General features: G+C 36.0%; 2 protein-coding genes and 1 long non-coding RNA gene across 3 annotated transcripts in view; 2 read left to right on the top strand and 1 right to left on the bottom strand.

The window, feature by feature from the left end:
* Oct-TyrR (Octopamine-Tyramine receptor) overlaps nucleotides 1–14,785 on the bottom strand; it is a 1,115,181-nt gene that overhangs the window by 736,759 nt on the left and 363,637 nt on the right. The window lies entirely within an intron of this gene.
* Nucleotides 38–1,511, top strand: LOC141487441 (uncharacterized). Its single transcript, XR_012468388.1, has 2 exons — nucleotides 38–352; nucleotides 624–1,511. It is a non-coding gene; the product is annotated as an uncharacterized lncRNA (long non-coding RNA).
* On the top strand, nucleotides 8,840–10,638 carry LOC141487440 (uncharacterized). The gene is made up of 2 exons (XM_074186517.1): nucleotides 8,840–9,628; nucleotides 9,688–10,638. Exon 2 carries the CDS (start codon nucleotides 9,689–9,691, stop codon nucleotides 10,493–10,495), a length of 807 nt encoding a protein of 268 aa, XP_074042618.1. The 5' UTR covers nucleotides 8,840–9,628; nucleotide 9,688; the 3' UTR covers nucleotides 10,496–10,638.

The raw sequence follows: 14,785 nt of genomic DNA on the forward strand, positions 1-14,785 counted from the left end.
TAGGGATTTGTCATTTTTGATTAGGTCGAAAGGTGTTCACTCCCGTTTGGAACGTGTCCTTGTGAAAGTAACCACTGGTCGAATTCGAGGTGTTCAATGATTTTTCAATCATCCTCAGTTGGGATAATCTCGAAATTCACCATTAAAGAGTTCTGTAGACTGTATAGTGTATTTGATGGGTTGGTTATTTTGAATACGATTCAGAACTGATCTCGTAAGAGGATTTTTAGTGGTATTTTTTTGTACGACAACAGAATACAACGTGTATACGATCCTGTAAAGCTGTTACCATCTTGTGTGATACGTGGCAATTCTCTACAGTTCACGGAAGTGATAAAACCCCTTACCAAGGGTAAGTTAACCTTTGTATATATGTATTTATTGAGATTTGTGTAACATTTCTGTTTCAATAAAGAGACTACTGTAGGGCAGGTTTACCTGACCCTCTCCCTCAGCTTGTTCTCTGTGGTTTAGCTGTGGTGAAATTACAGTCTTTCGTCTTTAGAAATTAATTGTCGTTGTTTTTCTTGTTTGTTTTGTGAACCGACAGAAATGTGTTAGAATTCTGTTCTGTTGGGAATTTAAATAACCATATAAGGTTTTAAGGCATACTTCTTTTTTAGGGTTTTTTTTTTGGGTAATTTTTATTTTCGTACCTGCTACGTTGGATTCCAAGCATTGGAAGCACCTAACCTAGAGGCAGAATTCCACACATCAACTGGGCGATCCATCACAACAGGCACCACCACCGGTGTGATTTTCCACTGTGACCCGGAGAATACTATAGGGTGTCCCGAGTTCTGAGGACTTTGAAGCTGGTACCTACTCAACGCCGTGGGAGAGACGCAAGTTTAGATTTCATTTATCTTAAATATCTATAGAACGCTATTATGCTTATATATCTGCTTCATTGCAAAAGTGAAATTTAATGCAAACTATTTGATACTTTATTATCATACATGTGAAGGGGAAATTTAATGCTTACTATTTTATGCTTGATTATGATACTGTGCGCCTACGCTTGAGCTCTCGCGACGCCGCCCTCACTGTGTTGCATGCATTTTAATTTCGGCCCTGATATTTTTCGATGCGATTCATGCTCGTCGTTAGTAGGTAGTGACAGATTGAGTTGACGCTTACCAGGTTTGCTTGTGCTTTTATTCATTAGTGTTGTATAAATATAAATATAAATGTATATATATGTTTAGCTAAAATTTTGCTTCGTTTATGGAAATTGGTGTTGATGCTGTGAAATATAGTTCATGGAGTATCATGGTATCACGACTGTATATATAATTTGGATACTCGTGATCAGAGTTGCACATTTTATATTGCTATGAATTGCTACTGCTATAGCTACCGTCACTCACGCTTAATTATTATAGGAATTTTTCTGAAGGAGTCATCAAACCATCCAGTTGACTTTTGAACTTGTTTATGTTAAATAGTTCAGTTAATTTGCATATATTGTTGATGAAGTACACCGGTTCTGAATAAATCTATTTTATGAACCCGTTGTTTCCATGTCCTTTGGTAAATTAGGGATATAGGCACATAACTAAGGGTATTTGTGGGTAAATTTACCTGGCGCACATTATTATTTCTTTAATACATGTTTTTAACGAACCATTCCCGTCTTCACTGAGTGTAGCCACAAATACCCACTTTTCACTTGTTGTTGGTCAAGTGCAATGCGTCTTTGGTAGATCTGAAGGTCGCACTGTAGATCTCAATAAGATCCAATGTAATAATGTTGGAGGATAACAATTTTGTAGAAATTGGTCATATAACTCTCTCAAGTTTCTGTCATGGAAATCACTGTAAGAAATATTCAATAAACATTGCTTCATTTGTTCATTTTAATTGACTGCCTGTAGTACGATAGGTAGATAATTCATATATGTGCCAGAATTAATGTGTTTGTTTGAAGGTGATTGACAATGTTTCGTGATGAATTTCACTAGTTCGGACTTCCATTGTCTACTATATAAAATGATTTGAAATCCCTGAAACAAGTAAAAAAGAATAATTAAAAAAGAATAGTTGAAAATAACAATTATATTAAGCAACAATAAACCTGAAATGAAATGATAGTGAAATAACCTACAAGTAAAAATATAATAATTGAATAAATAAAAATTAAAGGAATGAAAAAAGAAAATAATAAAAAAATTAAAAGTGTAGAGATTCCAAGTCACGTTAGTTCACGACGTTTCGATTGCTGGTATCTACAATCGTCTTCGGGTGATAACTGGACTGATTCCTCCGAGAGATGACTATTTTATAGGCCGTTGAAATACTTTCACTTTCTCTACTTTCCATTTTCCGCTTCACTGATTCCGTGAGAGATGACCGTTTTGGCGGGAGTTGGTCATTTTTCGTTTGATGATGGGTTTCCATATGTTTCGTATATCTACGCTGGCCTGGCTGAATACGTTGTTGGACAACATGTATGCGGCTTCCTTAAATTTTCTCCTGAACCAGTGTTCCTCTCTGTGCAAGATCTCAGCTTGGGACCACTCGATGTTGTGTTGATGGGTCCAAACATGGTCTGCTATTCCTGATTTGCTGGTGTCTCCTCGCTGTATGTGCTTCTTGTGCTCGGCAATGCGAACATTCAATGGCCTCTTAGTTTCACCAATATAGGATTTTCCGCACTCACAGGGTATCCGGTAAATGCAATTCTTGGAATCGCAGTCCGCGTTTGGGTGCCTGATTTTCGTGAGGCTGCTACGGATAGTGTTACCGGATCTGAAACAGGTTCTAATGTTGTACTTGGAACCAATTCTTCTTATCCTCTCCGATAATCCTCTGATGTAGGGAAGTGCAAGCACTGGTTGTGACGGCTTCTCTTCCTTGTGAGGCTCCTGCTGTCTTTTAGCCAAAGTCTTTTCTACCATCGCTTTGGAGTATCCATTCCGCTGAAGATCATTTTTGATGATGTCTAGTTCTTTCTAGAGACCTTCCTTTGTATTACAGAGCCCAAAAGCACGGTTTAATAGAGTCTTGATGGTTCCTTTTTTTGTCGATTGCTACATACAGGGTGGAGAGTTCGATTGTAACCAGTGACTACATGTCATTTTTCAATGAGATTAGGCAGAAGGTCATTGAATTACTGGAATCGGCCATCAGGATCCATAAAAGCATCAAGGTGAATATGGAAGTTTTTGGGAATTATATTCTTCAGACTCAAGCGAAGTCATTTAATTCCCAAAATAAAATAGTGGACCAATCTTCAGATTTGAATAATAATAATAATAATAATAATATTTATTAACTTCTCTCGTTAAAAAGTATAAAATTTCTTTCACAAAATAGTACACAGTAACAAGGAAGACGTCCATAGTGTGTAAAACACAATAAACATAATACAATACAAATTAAAAAAATGGAGTGTACAACATATTAAATATAAAACAATACAAATTTAAAAACATTCACCGTCTAACATACAAATGGGGTGTAAAACATAATAAATATATTACAATACAAATTTATAACATTATAGTCAACATACATATGAGAGGGTAAATTGTTTACTAATAGCTGCCCGTCTAGAGTGAAGAATTATTGATTTGCAAAAAATTCATTGATGGTGTAGCAGTTTTTTTGGATGAGATAGGCTTTCAATCGTGCTTTAAAAATCGAAATATTAGGAGATTCTCTCACTGTGCCGTCTAACTTATTGAAAAATTTTGGGCCAAGGTATAGATAACTTTTCTGAAAAAGTGCAGTCCGATGTGCAGCAGTTACCAAAAAATTTTTTGATCGAGTTGAGTAGCCATGATTTTCTCGATTCGCTTCAAATGAAGATATATTTTTGAACACATAAATACATGATTCATATATATACAACCCAGCAAGAGTGAGAATTCTCAATTTCTTGAAGGAATCTCTACATGACTGTTGCCATTCTAGATCATCAATTATTCGGATAGCATATTTTTGGAGTATAAAAACTCTTTGTGCAGAAGATCCCTTCCCCAAATTTAGAATTCCGTATCTTATATGAGAATTGATGGTCGCATAGTACAGGCTGAGCAGAACTTCCTTGCTGCAGTGATTTCGCATGAATCTTAGTGCGTAGCAATTTTTTTTCAATTTATCGCAGAGTAGGTCAATATGTGGATTCCACGTAAGTCTGTGATCTACAGTGAGACCAAGTATTTTTGTTGTTGGGCAAGATGTAACCTCCAGATCGTTATATTTAAATATACTAAGAGGGTCATTCCTATTACCTAATGAGAATTTCATTAACACTGTTTTGTTGATGTTGAGTGGTAGATGGTTTTTAGTAGCCCATGTAATTACTTTATTATAGACCACTTCAGTTAATTCTGGAAGTACTATGGGATTTTTTGCTTTATTCAAAAGGTTGGTGTCGTCTGCATATGCAACTATATGTACCATTGTAAGATCATGAAGGTACTTTATTAGATCGTTAGCATAAATTAAAAAGAAAAGTGGTCTCAGTATGGATCCTTGAGGAACACCCTGATTTATTGTTATTGATTGACTTTTCACACCTTGTACAATGACTTGCTGTTTCCTATTTTGAAGATATGTCTTTATCAAATCGTGAGCAATTCCCCGCACCTCAAGTCTATTCATGTTCAAAAGTAATAACTCGTGATCTACACAATCGAACGCTTTTGAGAAATCTATGAACAAACCGCATAATTGAAATTTGCAGTCAAGAGAAGTTATTAAGTGTTCATTGAAGTCATATAGAGCTGTTTCAGTACTTCGATTATTCGTAAAACCATGCTGATTCGATGAGAGAAGGTGATTTGCTGTTAAAAATGTTAGCAGTTGATTTTTAATATTTAACTCAAATAATTTGGATATACTGGATAGTAAACTTATTCCTCTATAATTATCATATGTATTAGGGTCTCCTTTCTTGAATATTGGAGTAAGTAGTGCAACTTTTAATTTTTCAGGAAATATGCCATGTTCAACAGAAAGAATAATTAGATATATTAATGGATTATACAACTCATGAGCACATTTTTTGAGGAGATTGTTTGAGATACTGTCAACTCCGCTAACATCTGAATTTTTGAGTTTATTCACCATGTCAAAATAAGCAAATTCTGTAATTGGACGTATGAATACGGAAAATGGCGAATTATCAACATTACCTTCCATAAAGTTAATATCAGTGTCCCCGTGTTGTATGACGCGAGTAAAATTGATATTGAAATTATTGGCCACATCAGTACTTGAAACTTCATTTTCACCATCATAGATTATAGTTTCTTTATATTTGTTACCCGATTTTTGTATTTTTCGAATAGTTTGCCACATGGTTTTTGTTTTGTTAGTAGCAGAGTTTATTTTGAGATTATTGATTATAATATTGTTATTCCTGAGTTTCTCTCTATAAGTTTTAGTTAACTGCTTACTAATATTCTTATACTCATTATTTATTCTAGCACATTCTGAATACAGAGACACCAAGTTTTTCAACTCAACGAGTTCGTTGGTCAAGGGGGCTGATATGCTATTTTTTCGTTGTTGGTTCCGTCTCATAGGAAAAGCTACTTCAATATAATATTGAATAGTTTGGTGAAATATGTCATATGCTTTGTTTGGACAGCTTTGAACATAAAGGTCATCCCAATTTTCACTAACTAAAAGTCTTATGAAAGTTATAATATTTTCTTCCGAGAATTGTCTTCTATAGCTACTTTTAAACTTTGTGTCATTTTCATGTACTTTAAATAGAGGAATATTAATTATTTGGGCATAGTGATCCGATATATGGAAGGTCTTTGACTGATACATTATATTCAGCTTCAGCGTTAATGAAAAAATTGTCCAAGCATGTCTTTGAGGTGCAGGTTACCCTATTCCGTGATGTAATTGTGGCTCAAACGACTGAATTCCAGGAACGTGACTCAGGTATTTATTTTTTAAAAATTTCAATAAGATTGAATAGTAATACTTTTTTTTATAACTCAGGTTGGACTTGTGAAAAAATATTGTTTCTCGAGGTCAACATTAATAAATATAGTCCACTGGAAGGACGTTCATATGTGAAGCTGCCTCAATGTATTCAATGGAAGAAAGCTGTTGTGAATGTTCGTAATGAAGATCAATATTGTTTTGCTTGGGCTATAACATCAGCATTATATCCTGCAGATAGTCGAGTGTCCGAACTTACGTCATATCCACATTTTTCCACTGTTTTAGATGTCACAGGTATGGATTTTCCGGTTAAAGTTAATAATAAGAGTATTGAAAGATTCGAAGATAGGAATGATATTTCAATTAATATTTACGGTTTAGAGAGTACATTTGAGAAAGGTAAAATGAAGTATGAAGTGATTGGTCCATTGCGATACTCACAGAGAAGACTCCGGAGACATGTCAATTTGTTGTTTATAACTGATGACTCCGGTAATAGTCACTATTGTTGGATCAAAGATCTTTCAAGATTAGTTTCTAATCAACTATCAGCTCATAGACAGAAAAAATATTTTTGTGACGGATGTTTGATATATTTTTCTGATAATATGTATGATTGTAATCACATTAGTACCACAACACCAACTACTAATTTAAAGATCAATAAATATGGTAGAATGGTTGCGGAAAATAAACTAATGTTTGAAAACTTTGAGAGACAAATGAGGGTGCCATTTGTAGTGTATGCTGATTTCGAATCAGTGCTTAAACCGATTCATGTGAATGAGCCAAATCCTGAAAGTTCATATACGATTAAAACATTCAAACATGCCCCATATTCATTTGCTTATTTGATAAAGTGTTCATATAATGATGATTTGTCAAAATTTATTACATATGATGTGTAGATGCAGCTCAGAAATTTGTGAGTAGCATTGAAGATGATTTGAAAGAGAAACATGAAAATTATCTCAGAAACCCTAAACCAATGGATACACAAACTGTCGAAGAAGAAGAACAGTTTGCTGCAGCCAGAACTTGTGGTATATGTGATAAAGCATTTACTGATGGTGAAGTCAAAGTAAGAGATCATTGTCATGTCACAGGAAAGAAAAGATCACATGCCGCTCACTCGAAATGTAATTCAAATTTCAAAATACCAAACTTCATACCTATCATTTTTCATAATTTAAGTGGTTATGATTGTCATTTATTCATAAAAGAATTGTATAGGAATAAAGAGAAAGTTGATGTTATCCCGCAAACTAAAGAGAAATATATATCTTTCACGAAGCATCTCTTTACACACAGCTATACCGATAAAGATGGTGTGGTTAGGAAGAATTATCTCAAAATGAGATTTATCGATAGTTATAAATTTATGACTAATTCGTTGGAGAAGTTGGGTGCAAACTTGACCTCCGATCAATGTTTGGAGATGCACAAACATTTCCCACAAATTGAAAAATTCAATTTGATGAGACAGAAAGGTGTATTTCCATATAGTTTTGTTGATGACATCGACAAATTGAATTATCCATTACTTCCGACAAAAAATCAGTTTCATGACACACTCAATTGTGAACATATATCGGAAACTGATTATGATAGGGCTAGAAATGTTTGGAATTTATTCGAGTGTCAGAATTTGGGGGAATACTCTGATTTGTATTTGAAGTCGGATGTATTGCTACTATGTGATATTTTTGAAAACTTCCATTTGAAAAAAAAAATTAAATTTGAAAAAAAAAACTACAAATTTGAAAAAAATTTTTGAAATTTGAAAATATATTTTAAAATTAAAAAAATATTTTATTTTCAAAAAACTATACCCTCTTGCCCCCCCCACCACCGCCTCCTTCTTATTATTTTTTCTAGTTTTTTTCTAGTTTTGCCATTGCCAAGTTTCGAACTTGGATAGTCTGTGCGGTAGGATGATACCTTAACATCTACGCTGCCACAGGCCCACTTATACTAACAGTTTAAATTCTATTTAAATCACAAGGAATAATGGTGAGAAATAAAGAAAAAAATTTTTGGTCACACGGGGATTTGAACTCATGTCATACGTCTGCATAGGCTAGGGTCTTAACCATTACGCCACAGGCTTACATATTGGTGTTAATAACATTTATAATTCTATATAAGATATGAAAGCTTCATTTAGATACAAATTATTGATTTCTTTTCATGGGTAATCCGGGATTTGAACCACTAATATCAATATTTTACTTTTTCAATGAATTATTAAAGGTTTATAATTAAAAAAAAAATTTGATCGTCAAGATTCGGAATCTTTCTCAAGAATACAACCCGTTCTTTTCTCGAAAAATATCGATCCTGCGAAAAAACCGGGATTTGAACCACTAATATCAATATTTTACTTTTTTATGAATTATTAAAGGTTTATAATTAAAAAAAAAATTTTGATCGTCAAGATTCGGAATCTTTCTCAAGATTACAACCCGTTCTTTTCTCGAAAAATATCGATCCTGCGAAAAAACCGGGATTTGAACCACTAATATCAATATTTTACTTTTTTTTATGAATTATTAAAGGTTTATAATTAAAAAAAAAATTTTGATCGTCAAGATTCGGAATCTTTCTCAAGATTAAAACCCGTTCTTTTCTCGAAAAATATCGATCCTGCGAAAAAATTAATGGAGACCAAATTTGTTGGAAATTGAATTCTCTACAACTTTTGTCATAACTATTTTTCGTGTAAAATTGAAAATAAGTGTAATAAATTCAATATTACATAATGAGATTACAACCCGTTCTTTTCTCGAAAAATATCAATCCTGCAAAAAAATTAATAGAGACCAAATTTGTTGGAAATCAAATTTTCTACAACTTTTGTAATCACTATTTTTCGTGTAAAATTGAAAATAAGTGTAATAAATTCAATATTACATAATGAGATTACAACCCGTTCTTTTCTCGAAAAATATCAATCCTGCGAAAAAATTAATGGAGACCAAATTTGTTGGAAATTGAATTCTCTACAACTTTTGTCATTACTATTTTTCGTGTAAAATTGAAAATAAGTGTAATAAATTCAATATTACATAATGAGATTACAACTCGTTCTTTTCTCGAAAAATATCAGTCCTGCGAAAAAATTTATTGAGACCAAATTTGGTGGAAATTGAATTCTCTACAACTTTTATCATTACTATTTTTTGTGTAAAATTGAAAATAAGTGTAATAAATTCAATATTATAATAATGAGATTCCACCACTCATTTCTCAAAAAATATCGATTCTACATACACACTGATTATTAAATACCCCCATTATTGATTTTAATAATATAGATTTACAAAAAATAAAGATTTTTTTCTCCAGTCACAATTCAAGTAGATGACCAATGCCGGTTCTATGACTGAGGATGACCAATGCCGGTTCTATGACTGAAAAGTTTTAATTTTGTTTCATTAAAAAAAAATTTTTAACAACACACTGTAGTCCCCGCCCACTCTCCTCCACTTTTAGCCCCGCCCCCTTCCCACCATTGCTCGCCTCACCCCACAATTGCGCATGCGCGCCCCCACCTCACTCCCACCACTCCCACTTCTGCCTACACCCTGAGGAGCACACTTCTCGGCATTCAGTACGACAAGTCTTCTCATCGAGTGCAGTCCAGCTACAGCAGTCCACTACAACACCAGTCTACTACAACAGTCTTCTACAGTCTACAACAAGCGAATTTTGAGTAAGTTATCAATGTTACTTTTTCATAACAACTAACTTTGTATTATTTTACATTTTCAGAATGGAAAACTACACGCAGGAAATCGACAACGCTGTGGCATCGATCATACCTGTGGATGTTGAGGTGGAGCGACCAGGCAGCCCTGATATGTTCGAGGGAGACGAGGTGGCGATGGTCCAAGAGGTGAAGGCTTCAACTTCGGGTGGTGTGCAGCGGCCACGCAGCCCTGTCTCATTCCAGGAAGACAGGGTTGTTAACAAAGCCAAGCGGCAATCTGCAGCTAAGGTTGGTCCTATTCAAAGGTATAGGAGTAAATGCAATAGGACTAACCCTTATGCAGGTAGTTGGTCGACCGCCAAAAGGAATCCTCCGAGACGTCCCACACCGCTCGCATTGACAGTGGAAAGACGGAGGGCATATAAGCCGGTGCCGAGGGTGCCATCTCCAGGTGAAATCCTCACCCAATTTGCACCATTAGCGATGTTGACACCCATGGAACTTACACCGGTGCCTGAGCCTGCCATGGAGGTCGTGCCACCAGTGTCGAAGCCTGCCGGGGAGATCGCGCCACAAGTGCCACCAGTGCCGGAGCCTATCGGAGAGGTTAACCCCCAGGAGATGGAAACTTTCCTACAGAGGTGTAGGGATGTTGCACTCGCTTCACGAAATAGTGAGGCCGCGTTGGCTAGCATTTCCCGGGAGGAGAATGAAATTGCTAGCCAACGGCGCGAGTTGTTAATGAGGATGGCCGAGCTAGATCGAAGGACTGCAGCTCTGAAGGAAAGGCGGAAGGCAGAAACCTTTTCGATAGAGCTCAATAATGAACTAAAAATATTTATAAAGAAATTTTTAAATAAAGGGAAATAGTTTTTAGGTCAACTAGGATAGTTTTAGGATAATTAGGTAGCATGGTACTTTTAGGTTTGTAATTATAATTTTAGGAATAAAAAACAAAAAAAAAACAAATGAAAAAAGAAGTGAAATAAAGGGTGTACATTGTTTTGGTTTGGTACACATTGAACAATGCGATGGTTGGAGCATTTTTCTTCACTTCGTCTTTTCATTATTTTTCATTTTTTCAATTTCAATTCCAAGTTCTTTCATCCCCACTCCTCCCCACTCCCTTTCAAAAGTATAAAAGTAGGAATTATCTCTTGGAATATTCAGTTGATCAGCCACCTCCAACATGGAACCTGATTCAACTTCTGAGCCCTATAGTGTCCCGGAGCCTCAGATGCCTTACTATGCATATATACAGGAAGGATTCGTGGACTCCACAACGGCACCTCATGACATTCCATACGAATTCATGAATAATGACTACAGGGTGCAGGTCACATGTCACTGGGAGTGATGAAGCTGACTTATCGGACGGGGATTATCCGGATCCCTACCAATGGGATGACGAATGGGGTGACCCACCGCCTGGAGACACCACAGATGAGGATGACGACGACGACGACGATGACGCTGGCGACATCAGACTTCCACCATCCTCAATCCTTATCGAGGACAGTCCTCCGCCATCTTCCATCCTAATTGATGACGATGATGTCCTAAATTCCGACGACGATATGTAATCGTTTCCCTGTTTCTCCCACCCTTTCCTTTCCTTTCCTTCCACGGAGTACACACTTTTTGGTTGGTGTACACGAGGCACTGCGAGGCTGGGGCAGTGTCTTCCTCCCTCTCTCTTATTAGTTTTTCATAATAATCACTTAGAATTTCTCATAATAATCGCTCAGAGTTTCATGAAGATCGTCATTTTTAATGTTTTCGAATCTCAAACACTGTTCTACATTTACACTTCACCCCCTCCGTTTTATTTCTTCCAATATAAATATAGTATCAATCCCAGTTCTACATCATTCTTCCACAATGTCGATTGCTGATTCCACCACCGAACCGATGAGTGTACCAGTCTTCTATGATGTGTACAGGACCCATCCAGGTACATTAAATAGATTCTACGTTTGATCATTTCAGTACAACCTTCGCAGAAATGCTGCAACGCATCTACGATCTTCCTGATGATTTCCCGGAACGTATGCAAGAGGAAGTAGATGAGTTAGACGATCTACAGGATAACGAGGTAGAAGATCATGCGGACGACATAATTAGTATATCATCTGATTCAGATGAATCTGATGAATATGAGGACGACATCATCAGTATATCATCAGATACAGATGATTCAGATGATGACACCATCATGATTGTTTCTGATGATGAGGAGCGTTAGTCCATACCATTGTATGGATTAATAGGAAAAACAGCCCTTTTAAGGGCTACAATTAAAGACAATAAACAACTATTTTCAGAGCTATCATTATACTTTAAATCAGAAATAGGTCAACACTATGGTCAAAATTTATGTGAAAGTATCATCATCCAACTCTGTAGTACTCATCATTATATTCAATGATTGAGAAATTACCAACTTCGACTTTTTAGTCAAAGTAGTCATTTATCACATAATCTGTGAATTCTACTACTACCGTTTGTGTGAATAATGTAGCCCTGAAAAGGGCTGTTGTTTTTTTTTTTGACCAGTAGGTCCACGGTTATTGTGCCACAGGTTGGACATTATTACATATAATACATGTAGATACTCGAGTGAAGTTTGTTAGTGGCCTCTCGCAAGTTTCACACCAATTTTGTCCCATTTCCATAATTGAGGCAGTGTTGTGGGTGTTGACATGGGCATACCACCCTCCATTATTGTTTCTATGCGAATAAAACCGAAAGCAGCACCAGCATAGTTTTTTGTTCTCTCCATCTATTGTGCTGATCAATACGTATGCATCCATTGCACAATACAAATCCAAGGGATCTTCCAATGTCTCACTGACATTGAGCGTTCGCATACCGATCCTCAAAGCACCATCGCCTTCAGTTGTGTCAGCTTCTATCCCTTCATCATCTCCTTCTTCATCCATGACCCTCTCAAACTCCATCACGTCATCATCTTCGTCGCTTTGGTTGGCCTCGTTTTCAACTTCGTCTATCTCATCTTCATCGACTCCAACATCTTCTGCTTCAAATATCACTTCCTCTAGCGGAACATTGACATCATCATCATCTGATTCGTCTATCCAATTGTTTTCATCAACAGCAGATATTCTATTTAACGCAGCATTTATTTTTGCAGAATTCATCTTGTTGTTGTTTGCTCACAGTTGTAGAGAGTGTATGAATGAACTTCAGGATCGCAAGTCGACTTATACGATTGAATAGGAAACGGAAGTGGTTCGACTCCCACCTATCACTTGACTCGTTTTAAGTGGGAGAGAAGGATATGGCATCTCTAGTCGATGAAAGAGTGGGCTAGTTGACGAAAGAGCGCATGCGCTAGTCTATTTTCTTCTATAAAAGGTGAAGTATCAGTAACATCATCACCTTTCCTATCCACATTCTATTGCTATCACATATCATTCCTCCAAACCTAAATAATTATTATCATGAGCTCCATGCCACTATTGATTGCTGAAGATGGTTCACCACTTGTTGATATCGATCACACTAATTTTGAAAATATTCCAGTATTACATTTACAGTCTCAAGACTCGATAAGTGATTTTGATATTAGCGACTTCGTTAACTTCGCAGATGTGCCGGAACCAATCCAACAAATTATCGTTGAAACTCCAATCATTTGACAATCATCATCATCCAAACACCCTTCATCTACCCCCCCCCCCCTCTTGGTGTTGATAAGAAATCCAGAACTATCAAAAGGAAGGTTAATAATGCATCTTCATCGATTGTCACTGAGTTGAAAGAAAAAAAAAACAATCGAAAAGTGGTTTGCGGGAGAAAAAGCCCACAACGAAAAGTGACAGATCGAAGAGGAAGACAAAATGTGAACCCAAAGAAATGAAGGGTGATTTGATGACTGAATCGCTATCTTCTTTCACTCCATTACTTCGGTTTGGAGATATGAAAAAGAAAGCGGAATGCCGTGTTGTAAAGGCGCAAATGGCTATTGCTGAACATGAAAAGAGTGAGCAAGCTATTAGTGTCAATAAGGACACTCTTCAAGCATTAGATGCTAAGATTGCATTAGCGAAAATTGAATTGGCTAACATGAGCAAAGAAGCAGATGAACTACGTTCAAAAATCATGAAAGATGACAAATTCAATCAACGTTCGAGAATGCAAGCACAGGCAGAGCTTGAGGAGTCGACTCGACTTTATGAGACGGCATTATCAGTGAGAGATAATTGGCGAAAAGAGTTGGAGAAAGCATTTCAAAGTGACAGCGATTAGTTTTGGGAATGGTATTGTGTTCTCAATATTGTGAGTTGAAAAAAATTTGAAGCTAGAATGGAGTATACAATTAATTTGGTTTGGTATACACAGAACATTGCGAATGGTTGGGGCAATGTTTACCGCAGCAATATTTTTTCAATTCACTTACATATAATTGAAATGAAAACAATGATGAACTTTAACATTACTTTATTCATAAATACATTATTAGATACATTTAAAGCATATTTGATTCATCAATCCAAGAATTTTGTTCACTAGGAAGTCCTAACCACTTTACATATACTTTATTTTTCCTTTTCTTTAGCACTTTCTCGATCAGATATACGTCAGGATTTTCGGTTCGCAATAACTCTTCTTCGTAAAAACATCCTCTAATAGGTTGTTCATTCATATCTTCAAGATTATAGGTTGTGGGGGAGGTTTTATTGATTTTAACAATCTTGAAGAGTTCCGTGGTAAAGTTCGCAGTGTGAGACTTTTCAAAAATATTTTTGTATTTGCTTATTCGTACAATATCATTCAATCGGAATTTGGGTTTACTTTGTTTTTCTCCAACTCCATTGATACCTTTGAATATCAATCTTGTTGATGGATCAACATTAATGGGTGCCATACCTATTGTACGATGAACTTTATTGTTATATCTACTAGTTATAGTTGGATGAATATCAAGCCATTTGTGGTGACCTCTCATCGAAAATTCCTTGTAGAGCCACCCCTTTATTGTACGAATCACTCTTTCTGCTATAGCTGCCTTCTTTGTGCTAAATGTTGAATAATGATTGATATTATATTCTCGCATGAGAGATGAGAAGCTTTTATTGAAAAATTCTTTCCCTTGATCGCTTTGTATGTGTTTGGGGGAGTATTTGGCTTCTTTCA

The sequence above is a fragment of the Leptinotarsa decemlineata genome, unplaced genomic scaffold (assembly GCF_025532065.1).
Source record: "Leptinotarsa decemlineata unplaced genomic scaffold, Ldec_3_MD MMD2_P_RNA_scaffold_2, whole genome shotgun sequence".
Taxonomy (NCBI): domain Eukaryota; kingdom Metazoa; phylum Arthropoda; class Insecta; order Coleoptera; family Chrysomelidae; genus Leptinotarsa; species Leptinotarsa decemlineata.

What these genes read in the sequence shown, in the direction of transcription:
- LOC141487440 (XM_074186517.1), top strand. Translation starts at nt 9,689, where the DNA reads ATGGAAAACTACACGCAGGAAATCGACAACGCTGTGGCATCGATCATA.